The 17,775-nt window shown below is 40.7% G+C and overlaps 1 protein-coding gene across 1 annotated transcript in view; it reads right to left on the reverse strand.

Annotated features, from left to right (window-relative positions):
- MAML3 (mastermind like transcriptional coactivator 3) overlaps positions 1-17,775 on the reverse strand; it is a 344,514-nt gene that overhangs the window by 144,791 nt on the left and 181,948 nt on the right. The window contains exon 2 of the mRNA XM_020783074.3: positions 404-1,912. Coding sequence (XP_020638733.3) covers positions 404-1,912 — 1,509 coding nt within the window. The remainder of the gene's footprint in view (positions 1-403; positions 1,913-17,775) is intronic.

Raw genomic sequence — 17,775 nt, forward strand, 5'->3', positions numbered from 1 at the left:
GTAGCTGCATTATCTTCATATGGCTGGTAGCACAGGATGCTGGCTATCCTACTTACAATCAATCCAATCAAAAATCAAAAGAGTGTTTCATAAGAAATGTCTCTTAACTGGCTGAGGACAAACTATAATACCTGGAGAGAAAAACTGCAGAATTATAATCATCATGGATTTGATGTATGAATAGAGTAAATTGGATGTATTTATAGAGTAGATACACTGACGAATAAGATAGCCCAGGAGAAAAATTTGTATTGGATGTTAGAGAACAGCATGCTAACAGAAAGAAAAATCCTTGAAAAACAGGGAAAATGCAGGGCAAGACTTTAGAAGTTCAAATACTACACTAATCTGTCTTGTTTTTTTTACTAAGAGAAGTCATTCAAATTTTTTTTTTCAAGCTTACCTGGCCAAGAGAGGGAAGTGCTCCATAAGCCATTGGCTGATTCATCATTCCTTTCTGCTTCATAATAAGCATGCGTTTCTGCTCTTCACTCAAGTGTGTCATTTGAGCTTGCATTTGTGGCTGCTGAGGCGGCTGGGCCGGCTGCTGCATGTATGGCATCATGGGATTCTTGCTGGGATTGGCCATTGGTGGGGTCATTCTTTGACTTAAATCAGCATTGTAATGAGTCAGAGGTTTAGTGTTGCCATAAGAAAGCATATTGGTTTGCTTGCTCAAAGAGTTGGAACCTAGGTTATTTGGCTGTTGACTGATCACGTTCATGTGGTTTTGAGGGAGGTAGTTGTTCATTGGAGTCTTTTGTGGGTTGCTCGCTGTAGGAGGCACTACAGGATTTTGGTTGTTAAAGGCTTGGGGATACATCATTGGGCTATTTGGTTTATCAGTACTGAAGGGGCCCCCATAAGGACTAGATGGAGGCCCTACTGGAGACCAGCTAGATGTTTGATTTGGATGCTGCTGCTGTTGCTGCTTTTGCTGCATGAGTTTAGCTCGCTGCTGCTGCTGCGCTGCCATCTGTTTAAGCTGTTCAGCTGGAGACAAGTCAGCACTCGGTACAGTCACCTGGGTGGGACCTGTGCCTGCTGTCGTCACTGTTGCCGGATTAATGAGATAGCCATTGCCTGATCGTGACTGCGTTTGCCCTGGGGTATGGGCTTGGTTGGGGGTCTGAGGTGACTGAACCACGCAACTTGCTGGTGAGCTGTCAGGGACTGGAGCAGGCGGTGCACTAGTCACAGGTGGTAGGCTAGAAGCTGTTGGAACATTTGGAAATGGAGGACCCGAAGAAGAAGGCCTTACCTGGGGGGATCCTATAGGTACATGGGCAAAGGGAGAGTGAGATGGATCACTTTTGACACTTGCACTCTCCTGAGTCTCAATGGCTGGTCTGGGAAATTCGGGTTCCTTTTTGTCTTCAAAGTCTTCGTTGAATAAGTCTTGTATATCATCCTCTGGAACTGTGTTGGCCAGTTCATCTATCAGCTCCTGCCACTCTTGATCATTTAGGTTAATGTCCGAAAAGAGTTTATTCTGATTTGAAAGAGATGTCTCAGAGTTGTCAAGGCAGTTAGGGTCATCCAAGGGCTCTTGCTTTAGCTCCTTGCTGTTGCTGTTGTGCAAGATGTTAAAACTGTCCTCAAGTTCAGTGCATCCGTTGATTGGGAGTTTTATCTCCGGAAGTCCACCATTTTTACTTACATCTTCCAGACCACCAGCATGAGTTCCGCTGTTCTGCAGGGGCAAAGATGGCTTTATGTCAAGCTGATGAAGAGGAGAAAGAGAAGGCAAAGGCAGGCTATTGGGCAAGCTGTTGACTCTCTCAATCCCAGGTGGATCCTTTCGTATCCGCTTGCCAGTTGGAGAGAAGCTACTCTCACAGACGCCATTCTGCTGTTCACCGTTGAGGGGTGAGCGTGCTCCTTCCAACTTCCTCTTCACTGTCTCCTGAAGCTTAAAGAAAGAGAACAAATTAGATGCTTACACACACTTCTACCTTCTATAAACAATCCTCACACTAAACATGTATGCAATAAACTTTGTTGATAGTAAATGTACTACATTTTAACTCCTGTATTCTGTTCTCTAAAACAAAACCAGGGATGTATCCAAACTTAACCCTTTGTAAACAAAAGGGACCCTACTACTCATGGAGGCAACCGTGATCCAGGGGAGTCTCCCACTGGAGAAGAGTTTGCCAATGTGCCTCCTCCTTCTGCTGTACCCAATGTGGTGCCCTACACTCTTCCAGATGATGCACCAACACTCCAGCTTTTCAGAGAGCTGCTGCCCCAACTCTTTCATCTAGAACAAATAGATGCCTTCTTGTACAAGTCCAGATACAATTCAATATCCCATTATGCTCTGGCTGAAGTGAGACAGAGGCCTCCCACCTCACCTTCCAAGTCTGAAGATAAAAAGATCCAGCCATTGCTCAGAATGATGTGCATTATTTATTTCCCCATCCCAAACTATTATAATTCCTAGTTAAATTGTTTTTTCCAGCTTTTTGTACCATTTTAAGAGAAGTGAAAAACCCATATCCCTAAAGATGTCAGTGAGGGGTGTAATAAATGCAGTGTTTACCCCAGGGAATGCTTGTTTCTGTGTGTTCTCTTACAACTCATTATCTATTTCCAGCCTTAGTCAGCAATATTGGATATGTTTCCTCGAAAACAAACATTGCTCACAGAATCTTCAGAATTCAGCTAGCGCAGGATCTCTTTGAGCTAAAGACGGAAGCTACAGCATTATAATGTGGCCTGCTATTTAAAAAACATTTTGTATTCAAATTGCATGTAGCTGGTTAGGTCTTCTCCTGGATCTTCTCCAAGAGACACAAAGCTAGGCATAACACAGCAAAGACTGCAAAGAGGGTATAGCAGTAAATCAAAGACATTAAGACAGTTCCACACTAAAGAATAACAATCAGAAAATAAAGATTACTCAAAATATAGGAAATATGGAGTTTTGCTTAGGTTTCACTGACTGCTGTGGGGTCAAAGCACCATTTATTTCCTCTAGAGCAATGGCTCACGGCCTTGGGTTCACAGATGTTCTTGGACTGCAACTCCCAGAAAATCTGGCCAGCACAGCTAGTGGTGAAGGTTTCTGGAGGTTTTAATCCAAGAACATCTGGAGGCCCAAGGCTGGGAACCACTGCTCTAGAAGATCAATGATGGTTAGGTATCATTTACAATCTGGAATGTGCCTAATATCACTATCAATAATTTGGTTACTGGTATAATGAAAACAAAGAGCACGACATTGACTTTGTTAATTTGAGAAATATCACCTCAATGAGGATTTCTTAAGAGATTTGCTTTCTGCAAATGGCAAGCCATGAAATACCTCTAATTTTTCACAGTAGAAAAATCAAGTCAGTATTACATGTCAAGGTTTTCTTAAAAAATAAGTACTTTTTGAAAGAAATAATAGTAAAGATAGGAAGCTGAGAGATCATCTCTTTAGTGAACATGTTTTGATATTAAAACAATGGAGGACAAAACTTTGATATTAAAACAATGGAGGACAAAACTTTAATTTTTAAAGCTGTCTTATGACTACTGCCTTTCCAATTGGAATATATTTTTATTTATATCTGTCTACCGTTCAGTAAAAAAAAATTCCAAAGAGTCTAACAATTGCAATTAGTAAATACACAAATAAAAATAAAACTACAATCGTAAGGAAACAAAATCAAGTGCGGAAACAGTAAAAACAAGAAGAGCAACAGCCACTACCAATGCCACACAAATTATCAGCTCAAACAGCCAGCCAGATACCATAGTGAAAGGCCTTGACAAACAGGAAGCTTTCACCTGAAAACATATCAGCTTTGCCACGTAGTCGGCTCTCTTCAGGGATGGCATCCCACATCCAAGGTGACACAACTAAAGAGATTCTCTCTCTAGTCACGTTCACACCGCACACATCAGGAAAGGAATATCTCAGAAAGATGAGTACTGTAACACTGGAGAGATTAATTTCTCTAGTAAATAGTAAAGCTCTTCAAACCATCTTCATTATTCCATCCATCATATGTTTGGTTCAGTTTTTCTCTCTCATAGGTTATGCCATGGATATCCCATAGTCTGAGTTCATGGAATAGACTCACCCTAAAATGCTGGGATACCCACCAGCCGTTTCTACTCAGAAGTCTCAGCTTTCATGTGCTTGAAAACAAATCAAGCCCAAGTTCCTTCAACATTTGTACAACAAATGTTCAACAAAAACAAATCAAGCCCAAGTTCCAGTCAACATTTGTAAGTGGCCTACAAATTAGCATACCATTACTGTAGTCCTCTGGTTCTGCTAATTCCCCATTCTCTGCTCTCTAGCTATTCTGAACAAATGCTTTATATTTTACCTTTCATCTTTTCCTTTCCGATAAGAAAGTTTATTTCCCCCAGTTGCTTTAACTGGGAAAGACCATTATCTCATTTCATTGGCCTTCCTGCGCTGTTTAGCAGCATTCTCTGTTAAGCGTAACACTCACAAGACACGACAAGGGTCAGGCACCACTTCAATCCCACTTAAGCTCTCTAACTGCTACTGAAGTGACAGCTGTAGGAAAAACACCACCCCACAGACTGTCTTTTCAGGCCAATCTCTTAACTTCCTTTAACTCTATTGAGGCAGGATAAATATTTAGATAAAGTGACTAAAGTGACTTCAAAATCTGCTATCTTTGCTAAACATGATTGCTTGTCACCAATCATGTTTCAGGTAGCATTGGCTCTAACTCAGGGGTGTCCAACCTTTCACCTTCCCTGGGCCACATTAGAAGATGAAAATTTGGTTTGGGCCGCATGGGGGGGGGGGCAGCTCTAGCCGCCCTCCGCAGCCCCGCTCCAAGCATGCTTGCCGGCAGCTGCGATCTCAGATAGCAGAGGCTGCCAGCTTAGGCGGCTTTATGGGGCTGGGAGGGGGTCCACCTATTGACGGTGACGGCGCAATGCAGTCACGCAGGCCCCTTGTCCCCTCTCCTCCTACTCCTTCCTTCCCTTTCTCCCCCCTACCCTTGTGACGTGCCCTGGCCGCATTCTGGCCACAAGCGCTGGCAGTGTAACTTGAAACTTTGGAATTTCTTTAAAAATAAAAAATTGCACTGGGCCGCATTACGAGCTGACCCGGGCCGCATGCGGCCCACGGGCCACAGGTTGGACAAGCCTGCTCTAACTTCTTCTTCTACCAAGTGCACTCTAGAAGTGATCAATTGTGTTTTTGCAGATGCATTTTTAAAAATGTGATTGTAGCTCTGTGCTATTTACAGTGGTGTCTCGCTAGAAAGTTACCCCGCATGACAGTTTTTCGCTAGACATTGATTTTTTGCGATCGCTATAGCGATTCGCAAAACAGTGATTCCTATGGGGGAATTTTGCTGGACGATATTTGGTCCCTGCTTCGCAAACCGATTTTCGCTAGACAACGATTTTGACAGCTCCCTCCGCGCTCGCAAAAAGGGTGTTTTCGGGACCTAAGCTTTGCAAGAGAGCTATTTAAACAGCTGATCGGTGGTTCGCAAAGCGGCTTTCCTATGGCTGATCTTCACTAGACAACGACAATTCTTCCCCATTGGAACACATTAAACAGGTTTCAATGCATTCCAGTGGGGAAATGCTTTTTGCTAGACGATGATTTTGCTAAACAGTGATTTCAGTGGAACGGATTATCATCGTCTAGCGAGGCACCACTGTATTTTACTGATCATTTTATTTGTTTGTGTGTGTTATCCTTACACCATTGCCTGTGTAGAGAGGAAAAATTAATAACTTTAAATAATAATATGCTAATATATTCCAGAAATATTATATAATATATACTTGTGTGTAAAGTGAATCCCACTAGACAGGCTTTCTTTTCTCCACTCTTTTAACCTTTCCCTTTTCCTACTTTTCACCTAACAAGTTTATCAGAACACTTTGGCACTGGGAGGAGTTGAAGATTATAACCCGTTATGAGGACCTGGACGCGTTGTCCAGAATGGAAAACTGAAAGGGAAGAATTATGAATGTACCACTTCAGTCTGCAAGTAAGTATAATAATTTACAGTGCTTTTCAATTTAAAAATCAAAAATAATATCTAGTATTAACTTTAACTAGAAGAAAGGTTTAGTAGAGCTGTTTCTCTGAATGCTACCATTTCAGAAACAATAGAGTCGTACTGAGTCTCTACTAAATTAAAGACAAGAAGTATTTTAAGTGGGGCAGAACTTAAAAACACAACGGTGGCATCCAGAATTCTACCACTTACACATCAATACACTTTTAACTAGTTAGCCACATGTTCCCATACTAGTCCCACAGATAAACCTGCAGAGCATTTTTACCACATCAGCAACTTCTTACAGACAGAACTAACAAGAAAATCTAGTCCTGCCACTAGCTTTCCTAATGTACATGCATCCTTCACATCCATTAGGATATGCAAAAAAGAATGGAACATTCTGAAAGATAATTCCTCCAGCAATTTGAGACAGCTATTTATGACACTGTCTAAAGTGTAGAGCAGTCTTAGGTGCAGAAAATTCCAGCACAAACCAATCTAGGCCATTTCTATACTACTGAAATGCAGGTGGAATAAGGTCAATCATATTGCTGTTTCCACTTCACCCCCAAGGGAGTGACACATCTTTCAGACATGGTTTACATCCAGTGTGCCTTCTCCTGTCAAACACATGGTGCATAACAAGGTCTGAGGTTCTTATATGCTTATCTTCCTGAGCAACTCAGTAATGTCTGCCTTTCCCAGCAGGTTCCTTGTTGCTTAAACCTTACTGTCACCTAGGTACCTAAGCATCTGAAATGAAGCAGGGATTAATAACACACAAACAATTCTACGCTGAATAAGTAATTCCGATGGTAAGTTATGCTTGATATGTTGTGCACTTTTCCACAATGAAAACAGCCAAAGATCGACATGTTCAGATATACTGTATATATATATTTCCATAAATTTCAAATATTTCTCAGTCCTGAAATACTACAATTTAGCTTTATACCCTTTTGTGCTGTAAATACTAACCAGTTGCAAAACTGGTTTCATAATACTGTAGGTTATTAGCTGACATAATCTAAATATCTGTTGTTCACTACAGAATTTATGAGGCCAGCAGAAGTCTCTCATGCCTCCTTTTTTTATCATAAATTTATTTTTTTATTTAAAATATTTTACCCCATCTTTCTCCTTAAAAAGTACCCAAGTCCTTTTAATTAAAAATCAATATTTTTTATAATTTTAATTTCTTATAATTAAAAGTCAATGAGCATACAAAGGTGGCTTATATCATTAAAAGAGACATTTATAGCTAAAACAATAAGTATACAAATACTAAAAAGGACCAAACAAATACTACAAATACTCTAAGAAATGCTAAACAAAAGCAATACTCAAAACACATTCAAAGCATTAAGGAACAGCAATCCATTTAAAAATCCAACTCAGACAGCCAGTCACTGAAGGAAAGCCTGCCTGAAGAGAAAGGTCTTTGCCTGCTTGCAGCATGACAGCAAAAATAGGGCCAGCCAAGCCTCCTGTGGGAGAGAGTTCCAAAGTCTCAGAGCAGCAACAGAAAAGGACCTCTCCTGTGTCCCCATCAAAAGCACCTGTGAAGGTGGCAGGATTGAGAGGAAAGCTTCTCCTGATCATCTCAACACCCAAGCAGCCTCATAAAGGGAGACATGGACCTTGAGAAAGTTTGGAATATACAAACAACAGAACCAAGGCCTACTGCAGGTTTCCCAACAGATCAGAAATCTGGGTGTTCATGTCATGCCTTTACTGCACATGCTATCAGACTACAGGCATGCCTTGTTTTACGAAATTAATGCATCCTCCGGGACGTTACGTAATGTGGAAATTTCATAAACCGATACGCAGATTGCGCTAGGAATGGGGGCGGCGCTAGAAACCTCCAGGCGCAATGCATCCTGGGTAAAATATTTCGTAAATGGGGGGAGGAAAGAAAACATAAACTGGTGGATTATTTTCTATAGATTTCGGTTCATAAATCAAAAATTATGTAAACCGAGGCTTCTGTAAAACGAGGTACGCCTGTAGATCAAAATAAAACCTGAAAAGCACCATATAGGAATTGCACAAAGCAGTATTAAAGGTCCTTTTATTAGCAAGTATGTCTAAAGGAGAATAGTCCTTTTTTGTAGTTAACATTGCAAAGTTGTTAAAAAACACGAAACACAAAATACTGAAACACAGTCTACTGAGCTACCAAATGACAGATTGGTTTCTGGTATCTTATGGATGATATATCAATAAACATTCTGATGTTAATGTTGTACAGTGGTGCCTCGCATAACGTTTGCTTCGTTTAACGTTTTTTTCGCTTAACGTTTATTTTTTCAGAGTCAGATTGTGCTTCGTATAACGTTTTTCCCTATGGGCGATTTTCGCATAGCGTTTTTGGGACCATGCTTCGCTTAACGTTTTTTGTTTTAGGTCCCCTGCTTCACTTAACGATCTTTTTGTTTTCAATTTAAAAAGTGTCTTAGAAGGGTCAAAAACGGTTCTAAATGCTTGGATTCGTTAGAGGACCCCTTAAGACATGTGCAAACCTGATTTGGCTTTGATCTGACTTTTCGTTAATTTTTTGTGAATTTTTGTTTTTTGGCCCATAGGAACCAATGGACCTGTCAAAATCTGACAGCTCCATGCTTTCCTATGGGGGAGAAAACAATTTACAAAAAATTAACGAAAGTTCAGATCAAAGCCAAATCAGGTTTGCACACAACTTAGGGGGTCCTCTAACGAACCCAAGAATTTAGAACAGTTGCTGAGTCTTCATTAATTTTTTGTGAATTTTTTCTTCCCCCATAGGAAATAATGGAGCTGTCAGATTTTGACAGCTGTCAAAAGTTGGGGGAAAAAAATTCACCATTAATTAACGAAAAGTCAGATCAAAGCCAAATTAACTTTTGCATCCGTTTTAGAGGGTGCAGAAGCTAATCCAAGCATTTAAAACCATTTTTGACCCTTTTATGACACACTTAATTTTGCAAAAATTGACTTCGCAAAGCCATTGAAACGTATTGAGTCAGCTACAATACATTCCAATGGAGGATACATTGTATCGTTTAACGATGTTTCCTATGGGTTTTTTCGCTTAAGGACGGCAATCCGTGCCTATTGGAACGGATTAACCGGTTTCCAATGCATCTCTATGGGAAATGGTGTTTCGCATAACGATGTTTCGCATAACGTTTTTTTTTGGAACCAATTAAAAACGTTATGCGAGGCACCACTGTACTACAATTTGACTTTCCTTGTAACCAATATCCTACTCGTGCATGGGATCTGGTATTGCTCTGAAACTTCCTAATAGGGTTTTCAAAGTACGTAGGGTCATTTCAGTTAGAGTAGGCAGAACCAACAGAACTTACCAAGGGGATGACTCAACAAATCCCCACTGATTCAATGAGCCTACTCTATGTGCAACTTATTGTACTATCAGCATTCAAAGCAAGTACTGTACTTACCTAGAGCAGGTATTTGCAAGGTGAGCAATCTGCGGCTCTCCAGATGTTATTGAGCTGCAACAAGCCCCTCACTATTGGCTATGATGTCTAGGAGTGCCACAAGTGGCAGTCTAGCAACACATAGAGGGCAACAAGTTGCTCATCTTGAGATCAACATTCAATTGGATTTATGGTGTCTGGACTTCATGGTCACTCACTGATTCTTGCCATGTGTGAAGTTTGCAGACAAGGAATTTTCATAGTCTGGCGATGCCCTGGTGATGCCTGACAATAACCAATACACTCTCCTCCCTTTCCACTAAAACAAAGTAAAGCAAAGGTAAAGTGTGCTGCACATGTATATATAGTTTACAATTTTTAATTATGCAGACTCACATCCCCCCTTACAAGCTGGGTACTGAATTTACTGACCTTGGAAGGATGGAAGGTTGAGTCAACCTTGAGCAGGCTACATGAGCCCAAGATCGAACTCAGGTTGTAAGCAGAGTAAAGCAGAAGAACATGGATAGACATGTTTGAGTGTTGGCTTTTATGGCCTAGAGAAACTTGTTGATGAAATGTGGAAAAGTGAAAAGTCCATGGATTTATTAATAAACTAAAAAGTATATCTACATATGCTTCCCTTTCGTAAATAACACATTATGAAATTTCCAGCATACCTGCAATGGGCACATAACTGACTACTCACTGTATAAACAAGGGAGCAACATAAGGATGTTGACGCAGCTTTCATCTGCTGCAAAAAGCTGCTCCACTTCATCCCACTAGCAGCAAGTCATTTTTCAGAAGAAATTAGACCAAGGTGCTGTTGTTATAGCAACAGTCAGAGCCACTTACACAGCCCCCTCCCACCAATCTCATTCTGGCTTCAGTGGGCAGCTATTTCAATTATGTACAGGGAGTGACCAGGACTGCTGCTGTTTAGCGCTTTTATTGCTCTTTCAAAACAAGCTCAGTGACTGAATTCTCTTTCGGCTTTGTAGCTAACCATAAAAGTCAAACAGACTTCATAGCATTTTATGTCATCCCCGACCCCTCCCTCCAACACAAAAATCTCAATGACCAGTGAAACCGTAGACAACAAGTCTCCAGTTGCTATCATAGAGTTTGTAACATGGCAGGCACATAATAGACATGTTTCAATTGAATTTGCTGTCCTTAAACCAAATCTGGTTCTTTCTCAGAATAAAGACACCAGGTAGGGGTGAGCAGAGACCAATAACACAAGAGGAATTAATGCCCATTACTTCCTAATAACAAACAAGGAACTCTGAAGAGTTAGGTCTCATATGGATCTTTTACAGATTATTTTTTGAAGGGAATTGTGGTGGTTCTGATCACCTAAAAGGACAAGAATGGCAGAGTGCAGCAAGATGGTGGCATGAAGGAGGAGGAGAAGCATGAAGATTATCCCTGGTAATATACGGTATGTGTTAACCTTTTGCCCTCAGTGGGAATTTTAATAGATAAACAAATAAATGTATGCTTCCACTGAAGCACAGGTTTAAAGAAAAAGCAAAACGGCAATATTCCCCTAATCATCCCAGTGATTCAGATGTCTATTAAAATGGATGCTTCTTATTCTCTGTCATTTCAGATGAACTGTGCTGTCATTTGTTCTCAAACTAACTTACATTCCAGCAGTGAAGACTGAATATTAGGATCACAGAATTGTGAGGCTGGAATGGGTATTGAGGTCAAATACTTCAACTCTGCGATAAGAGGAAACAGCCCCCATCTACCAGACTGCTCAAGAGATTAAAGCATCATCCAGATTATACTGTCTGTTTCACAGTCCAAAACAAAGGAAGGGCCTGCATAGAGTCTGAATTTTAGGATTGTCTTAAACAACTCCACTCTTCATTTAGCCAGTCAAACACTCTTTTGTCCTTAACAAAGAACATTAAATGGCTGCCAAATGTCACATTATTGGGACAAAATTTTACTTCTTTCAGTCATACAAGAACGTATGACAAAGGGAGGGGATGAAATAGCCAATTCATATCCTAAATGTTTCTGATACTATATATTTTTAAATGCTCTGGCAGAGCAGAAATCAGCTGTACAAGCCTATGTCTATGAAATGAAAAAATTCTTTAGGCTCATGTTCCATGTCCGTAGCTTAAAAAAAAAAAAAAGGCCACTGTACACAAGGGTAGCTAGCACCTTGGTTTAGAAACTTGAATCCCACATCTGAGTTCACAAGAACTGAGGAGAATAATCAGAAGTGACATGATAGCACACAATAGTAAAAAATACTGCATTTTAGAATAGTTTTCACAAAGTGATTAACAACTCTTGAAGCTATGTTTTATCAGAATATATGAAATATGAAAGCCCATATACTTTTAAAGATTTTTCAAGTCAGTGCATAACCATTCAGAAAATATTTTATAAAATCTGTTTGTTTATTTCATAGACTTGTATACCGGCCAGTTAGTGCTAGGTACTACTCTAGATGGTTTACATCCAAAGTAAGATAAACAGAAAATGAATACAAAATAATATAACAAGAAATAACTCATTACATACATACAAACAAAAATAAACTAATAAGTTTAAAAAAAAAAAAACCCACCAAGCAATGGCAAAACAGGAAGTAGCAGGATAGCCGAATCAATAAGGCTTTACAGTGGGGTCTCTACTTAAGAACGTCTCTACTTAAGAACAATCCAACTTAAGAACAGCTCCATTTGCTAAATTTTGCTAAATTTTGCTTCTTGAGAACAGAAATCCAAGATAAGAACAGGAAAAAAAAAAACCTTTCCTGCTCTTTTTTTAACCTTAGGTCATCTTAGGTTAAAAAAAATTCTCCCCCTAGTGGTAGAGTACATATTAACCAGCTTTGCATTAGTTCCTATAGGAACTAATGCTTCAATGTACAAATGCACCTCTACATAACAAAAAAAAAACAGCCAGAACGGATTAATTGGTTTTCAGTCCATTCCTATGGGAAATTTTGCTTCAACTTAAGAACGTTTCAACTTAAGAACACCATTCCAAAACGGATTAAGTTCTTAAGTAGAGGTTCCACTGTAGTAGATAGCCATGTTTTGAGCATCCTCTTGGAGGCTGTGATAGAAGGGGGCAGATGCAGTTCCACCAAAAGCATATTCCATAAGGATGGGGCCACAACCGAAAAGGCCTAGTTTCTAACAGATGTCTTCCTAGCTTCCCTCGGGGTGGCAACCGAGGACTGGCCTGAGAGGACTGGGTGGCATGGGTTGATGTTTTTAGGGAAATGTGCTCTGACAAGTAGCACGGTTCTAAACTATAGGAGTTTTTTTCCCACCAAGGCATCTATGTCCATTTTAATATCTATGGACCTTCTCTGCAAGCCCAAACCTAATTTGTACAGACTTCTTTTGACACTTTAGATTAGGACATGAGGGAACGGCTTTATGTTTGGCATAAAAATCAGCCAACCAACACTCTTACACAGCTGAATGAAGAGATGGGAAGGAGGTGAATATGTGATTATCACAAGAGCCAGACAATCAACATTTCACATAGGTATGTGAAGTACATGGAAAGGAGAAGGCTTTATGATTATCACAGAAGCCAGCCAATCAACACTCTGCTTCCACCCCTTCTCCATGAAACCTGAAGAAGTCATTCCTCAGAGCTCAGTTTCTTGCAGACTAACCCCAAAGGACTGTACCTTTGTTTCAGGCCTGACATTAAGAAAGGAAGCAGAAAAACTGTGCTACAGTTGATTATCATATGCATGTGATTTTTCTGAATAAATCCAATGCGTAAGGATTATGTTACACTGCTACTTTTTATTATTTTATAATAAATTTATTATTTCTCTACTTTAGGTCTAGTTAATATGCAGAAAATTGCATATCCCTGTAAACGTACAGATATTAGGTTGAAACAGAGACCAAGAATGTGAAGTCATCTGGTAATGTACATAGCAGTTATAAGCGTTATTCTCTCTCTCTCTCTCTCTCTCTCTCTCTCTCTCTCTCTCTCTCTCTCTCTCTCTCTCACACACACACACACACACACACACACACACACACACACACACACACACACACACACACACACACACAAAATCTAAATGATTTGCAAATCCAACTGTATCTCAGCAAAATTATGTCAGAGATGCAGTTAGTAGCTGCAGACAGCACTGCACACTTCCTCTCTCCTTGCTTACAGTCAGTATAATACATTATCACATCACTTACAGAAATAACTGTGTTGTTCCTACCATCACAACATATTTCATGTTTGTTGTGGGTTTTTCGGACTCTTTGGCCGTGTTCTGAAGGTTGTTCTTCCTAACGTTTCACCAGTCTCTGTGGCCGGCAATAAAGACTTTTTTTGTCTTTACTGTGAACACATAATGTATAGGTGCAAATTGTTTAGCTCAGCTGTGGAGAACTTGTTGCTCTCCAGATGATTGGACCACAATTTCCATGATTCCACATCATTAGACATGGTAGCTATGGCTAATGGAAACTGCAATACAACGTCTTGAGGACCGAATTGTCCATGCCTAGTTTTGCTTCTCTGACAAAAACAGAAGAATAGGGCTGTTATTAGTCTAAAGCATTGTTTAAGTAAACTATGCTATCCTTTCTACTATACACTTTAGCAGTATATTCCATATACAAGAATAGGACTTACTTATAAGTAGCTGTGTTAAGATCACAGAGATAACTACATATACTTCATGAGCAACGAACTAGACTGATTTTATATATAATCTGACCCAAGGAGTCAAACTACATATAAAAACCATGCAGTCCATGCATGGACCTCACTTTATCTCACAAGAGGAACAGCCTGTCATTGATATGAATGTCCAGGACTCATAATGTGCCCCACAGCACATACAGAACTCTAAGGCTTGATATGCTGGGACATTCTGATCTGCACACCCACTGAAATTAACAGAAATTTCACAACACAGTAGTGATTTTGCATTCACTTGTATATGAGAACTTTTGAATGAACTATTATCTTATTATAACAGTTGTTTAAGTCCCATACTGTGCAGGATCAGTATAATTTTTGTTTTAATTCTTGGAAACAGCCTGTTCCTATATATTGAATGGATAATTAATAGAACTATACCTGTTTCTCTCTGATGTGGTAGGAGGTTGGACTTGATGACCCACAGGATCCCTTCTAGTTCTACAAAGCTATAACTCTTTGTTTTTATCTATTTTGTACTTGAATGTGATGTTTTGGTAAAGTATATATGGCATCAATACAAAGAAGTAATAATCTCACCTCTCTGCCCTATCAAATGATACATATACATATGTTCTTCTCTGTTGTCAATCAAGAACCGATTTACTACAACCTTAATAGGACTTTCAAAGTAGATGAAATATTTAAGGAGTGGTTTTACCAATTCCACACCCCCAGTGAGCTTCCATAGCTGAGTGGGGATTTGAACTGAAGCCCCCTGAGTCCTAGTCTCTCATTCCATCCACTACACCAGAGGTCCCCAACCCCCGGTCCATGACCCACAGCAGACTACGGTCTAGGCAAGACCGGGTCGCGGACACAGATCTCCTGTCCCCCCGCGAGCGCCTCCCGCAAGCACCACTACACGCATGCGCATGAGTGCACTCCACACCCTGCAAGCGCCACCATGCACATGAGCACCCTGCCAAGTGCCACCGCACGCATGCATGTGAGCATGCTGTGCCACCTGCAGGCACACCACAACCTTGTGAACATGCCACACTTCTCACACGAGCATGCCACACACACACACACCAACTGGTCTGCGGTTGGGAAAGGTTGGGGACCACTGCACTACACCAAACTGAGTATTGTATATATAGCTATGTTCAGTATGGGTGGTTGGTGCTGTACTGTACATCTAAAATACTAAGGAGAGCAGATTATTTATTTATTTATTGGATTTCTATCCCACCCATCTAGACCAAAGGTCTACTCTGGGCAGTTCACAAATTTAAAAACAATAAAACCAAAACCATCTATTATAGGTCCAAGATGGCGAAGTATAAGAAATTAAGATATGGCAGGAGGGAAAGCATGCCCAAATAGCCAGGTTTTAAGTTTATTCCTGAAAACACCCAGAGAGGGAGCCAGGTGGCTCTCCACTGGCAAGCTGTTCCAAAGGTGAGGGGCCACTGTTGAGAAGGCCCTGTTCCTCATTCTCTCCTTCTGGACCTCCCTCGGTGTTAGGCTCTTCAGCCACCCAGCCTGGTTGGAATGAGTGACTCTGGCAGAACTGGGTGGGAGATGGTGCTCTGCCAGATATGGAGGTCCTAAACCATTTAGGACTTTTTATGTCATCGTAAGAACTTTGAAATAAATGCAGAAGTGAATGGGCAGTCGATGGAAGGTGGCCAGTGTGGGGAAAATATGTTGGTATCTTTTCGCCCCTGTAAGAAGTCTGGCCGCTGCATTTTGTACCATCTGAAGTTTCCACATCAGTCTCAAAGGCAGCCCCACGTAGAGTGCATTACAGTAGTCTAATCTTGATACTATGAGCACATGGACCAAAGTGGTGAGGGCCCCACATCAAGATAGGGACGCAGCTGGGCAATCCGCCAAAGGTGGAAATGTGCAGAACAGACCACTGATAACACCTGGGTCTCCAGGGTGAGCGCCAGGTCCAGATGTACACCCAAACTGCGAACCTCACTCTTGGTGGTAAGAGTCACACACACACCCCAAAGGAAAGGGAGCTTCTCAGACCATTGATATCTGGGACACCCACCTGAAGGACCTCCGTCTTGCCTGGATTCAGCCTCATCCATTGCTGAACAGCCCCCAGGCAGCGCTCAAGGGACAAAACAGCATCCACTGTTGTTGGAAAAAAGGAGATGTAGAGCTGAGTATCGTCAGCGTATTGATGACACGAGGCCCCACATCCCCTGCTGACCCCTCCCAGTGGCCTCAAATAGATGTTAACAGCATTGGAGAGATAATTGAGCCCTGCAGAACCACACAATTGAGGGTCCACGGGGCCGAGAAACTCTCTCCAATCTGCACTCTCTGGGGATGGTCCTCCAAGAAGGAACAGAGCCAGGCAAGAGCCAGGCCACCAATTCCCAACTCGGAGAGCCTCCCCAGGAGGATACCATGGTCAACGGTATCAAAGGCAACTGAGATATCGAGAAGGACTAGCAGAGACATTTTGCCCATCGGCCTCCCTTAGCAGGTCACCAAACAGGGTGACTAATGCTGTTTCCATGCCGTGGAAGCCCAACTGGAATGAATCCAGGGCATTGGTTTCATCCAAGAGAGCATGAAGCTGGTCGGCCACCACCCTCTCTACCACTTTGCTGAGGAAAGAAACATTGGCGATGGGCCTATAATTATCAATATTATCCACTGCCAAGCTTGGTTTCTTCCTATAAGATAAGGTGATTATGATGAAAACTCAAAACTTGTCCAAAACTGCTGCACATCCTCCTCTAGTAGGGACGATGAACATCCTTACTAGAGACACCAGCTGACAGGGCTGTGTGAGAGAGGAATTAACTGATTGGAAACATAAATAAAGCCTCTGTATTTACTTATTTTCCTTCATTTATGCAAGTTGGTTATGTGTTTTTCTCTTTGACAATATACAGGTTGCTAATGAATTCTTCTAGCCCATGGTGGTATTGTTTCTTTTAACAATGTTAAATAGGACAAAATAGAAGTGTTTTCTACTGTTAGATGCTAAGTGCATAAACAAGAATTAAATCACAAGCACTGTGAAAGCTCTACGACTGTTTAGTAAATCACTTAAAAGGACAGAGTCATTTACTGTTTCCAGATGTGTTGTGGAAATTCACCATAGAACATTCACACAGTGAGATTTAGTTGACTTAATTTTCTTGCATAAGTAGTTCATGGTCATACCACAGAGAGCATCAAATCCCCCAAATAGTGAGGGAGCACACAGAACTGGATCATTATTCCCTTAACATAAATAGACTTTAATTTTAATATTTTCATTCTATAATGGTTTAAAAAAAGTTACATTGATTGTTCTGAATAGCTTTTGTCTGTCCCAAGCCAACCTTTTTCTCTGTTGCATATCTGTCATTATTTTGGGTGCTGTAAGTACTTTAAGGTGCTAAAACAGATAAATTATTTACAAAAGTTCAAATAATGCTCCAAAACAGAGTCATGTTTGTTTCTACATAAATGACAGACACACCAATTGGACACTACCAGTTATATTATTTCCTTTTCCCTGAAAAACATTGTTTTATCATGGGTTAGAAACCATTGTGGAAGATATTTCAGTACATTTGGTTATTGTAGGGAATATTTTTTGTATGTTTGTTTTTGTTCTTTCCCGTTTGGTATTTTAAAAGACCAACAGGCAT

Source organism: Pogona vitticeps, chromosome 5, assembly GCF_051106095.1.
Source record: "Pogona vitticeps strain Pit_001003342236 chromosome 5, PviZW2.1, whole genome shotgun sequence".
Lineage (NCBI taxonomy): Eukaryota > Metazoa > Chordata > Lepidosauria > Squamata > Agamidae > Pogona > Pogona vitticeps.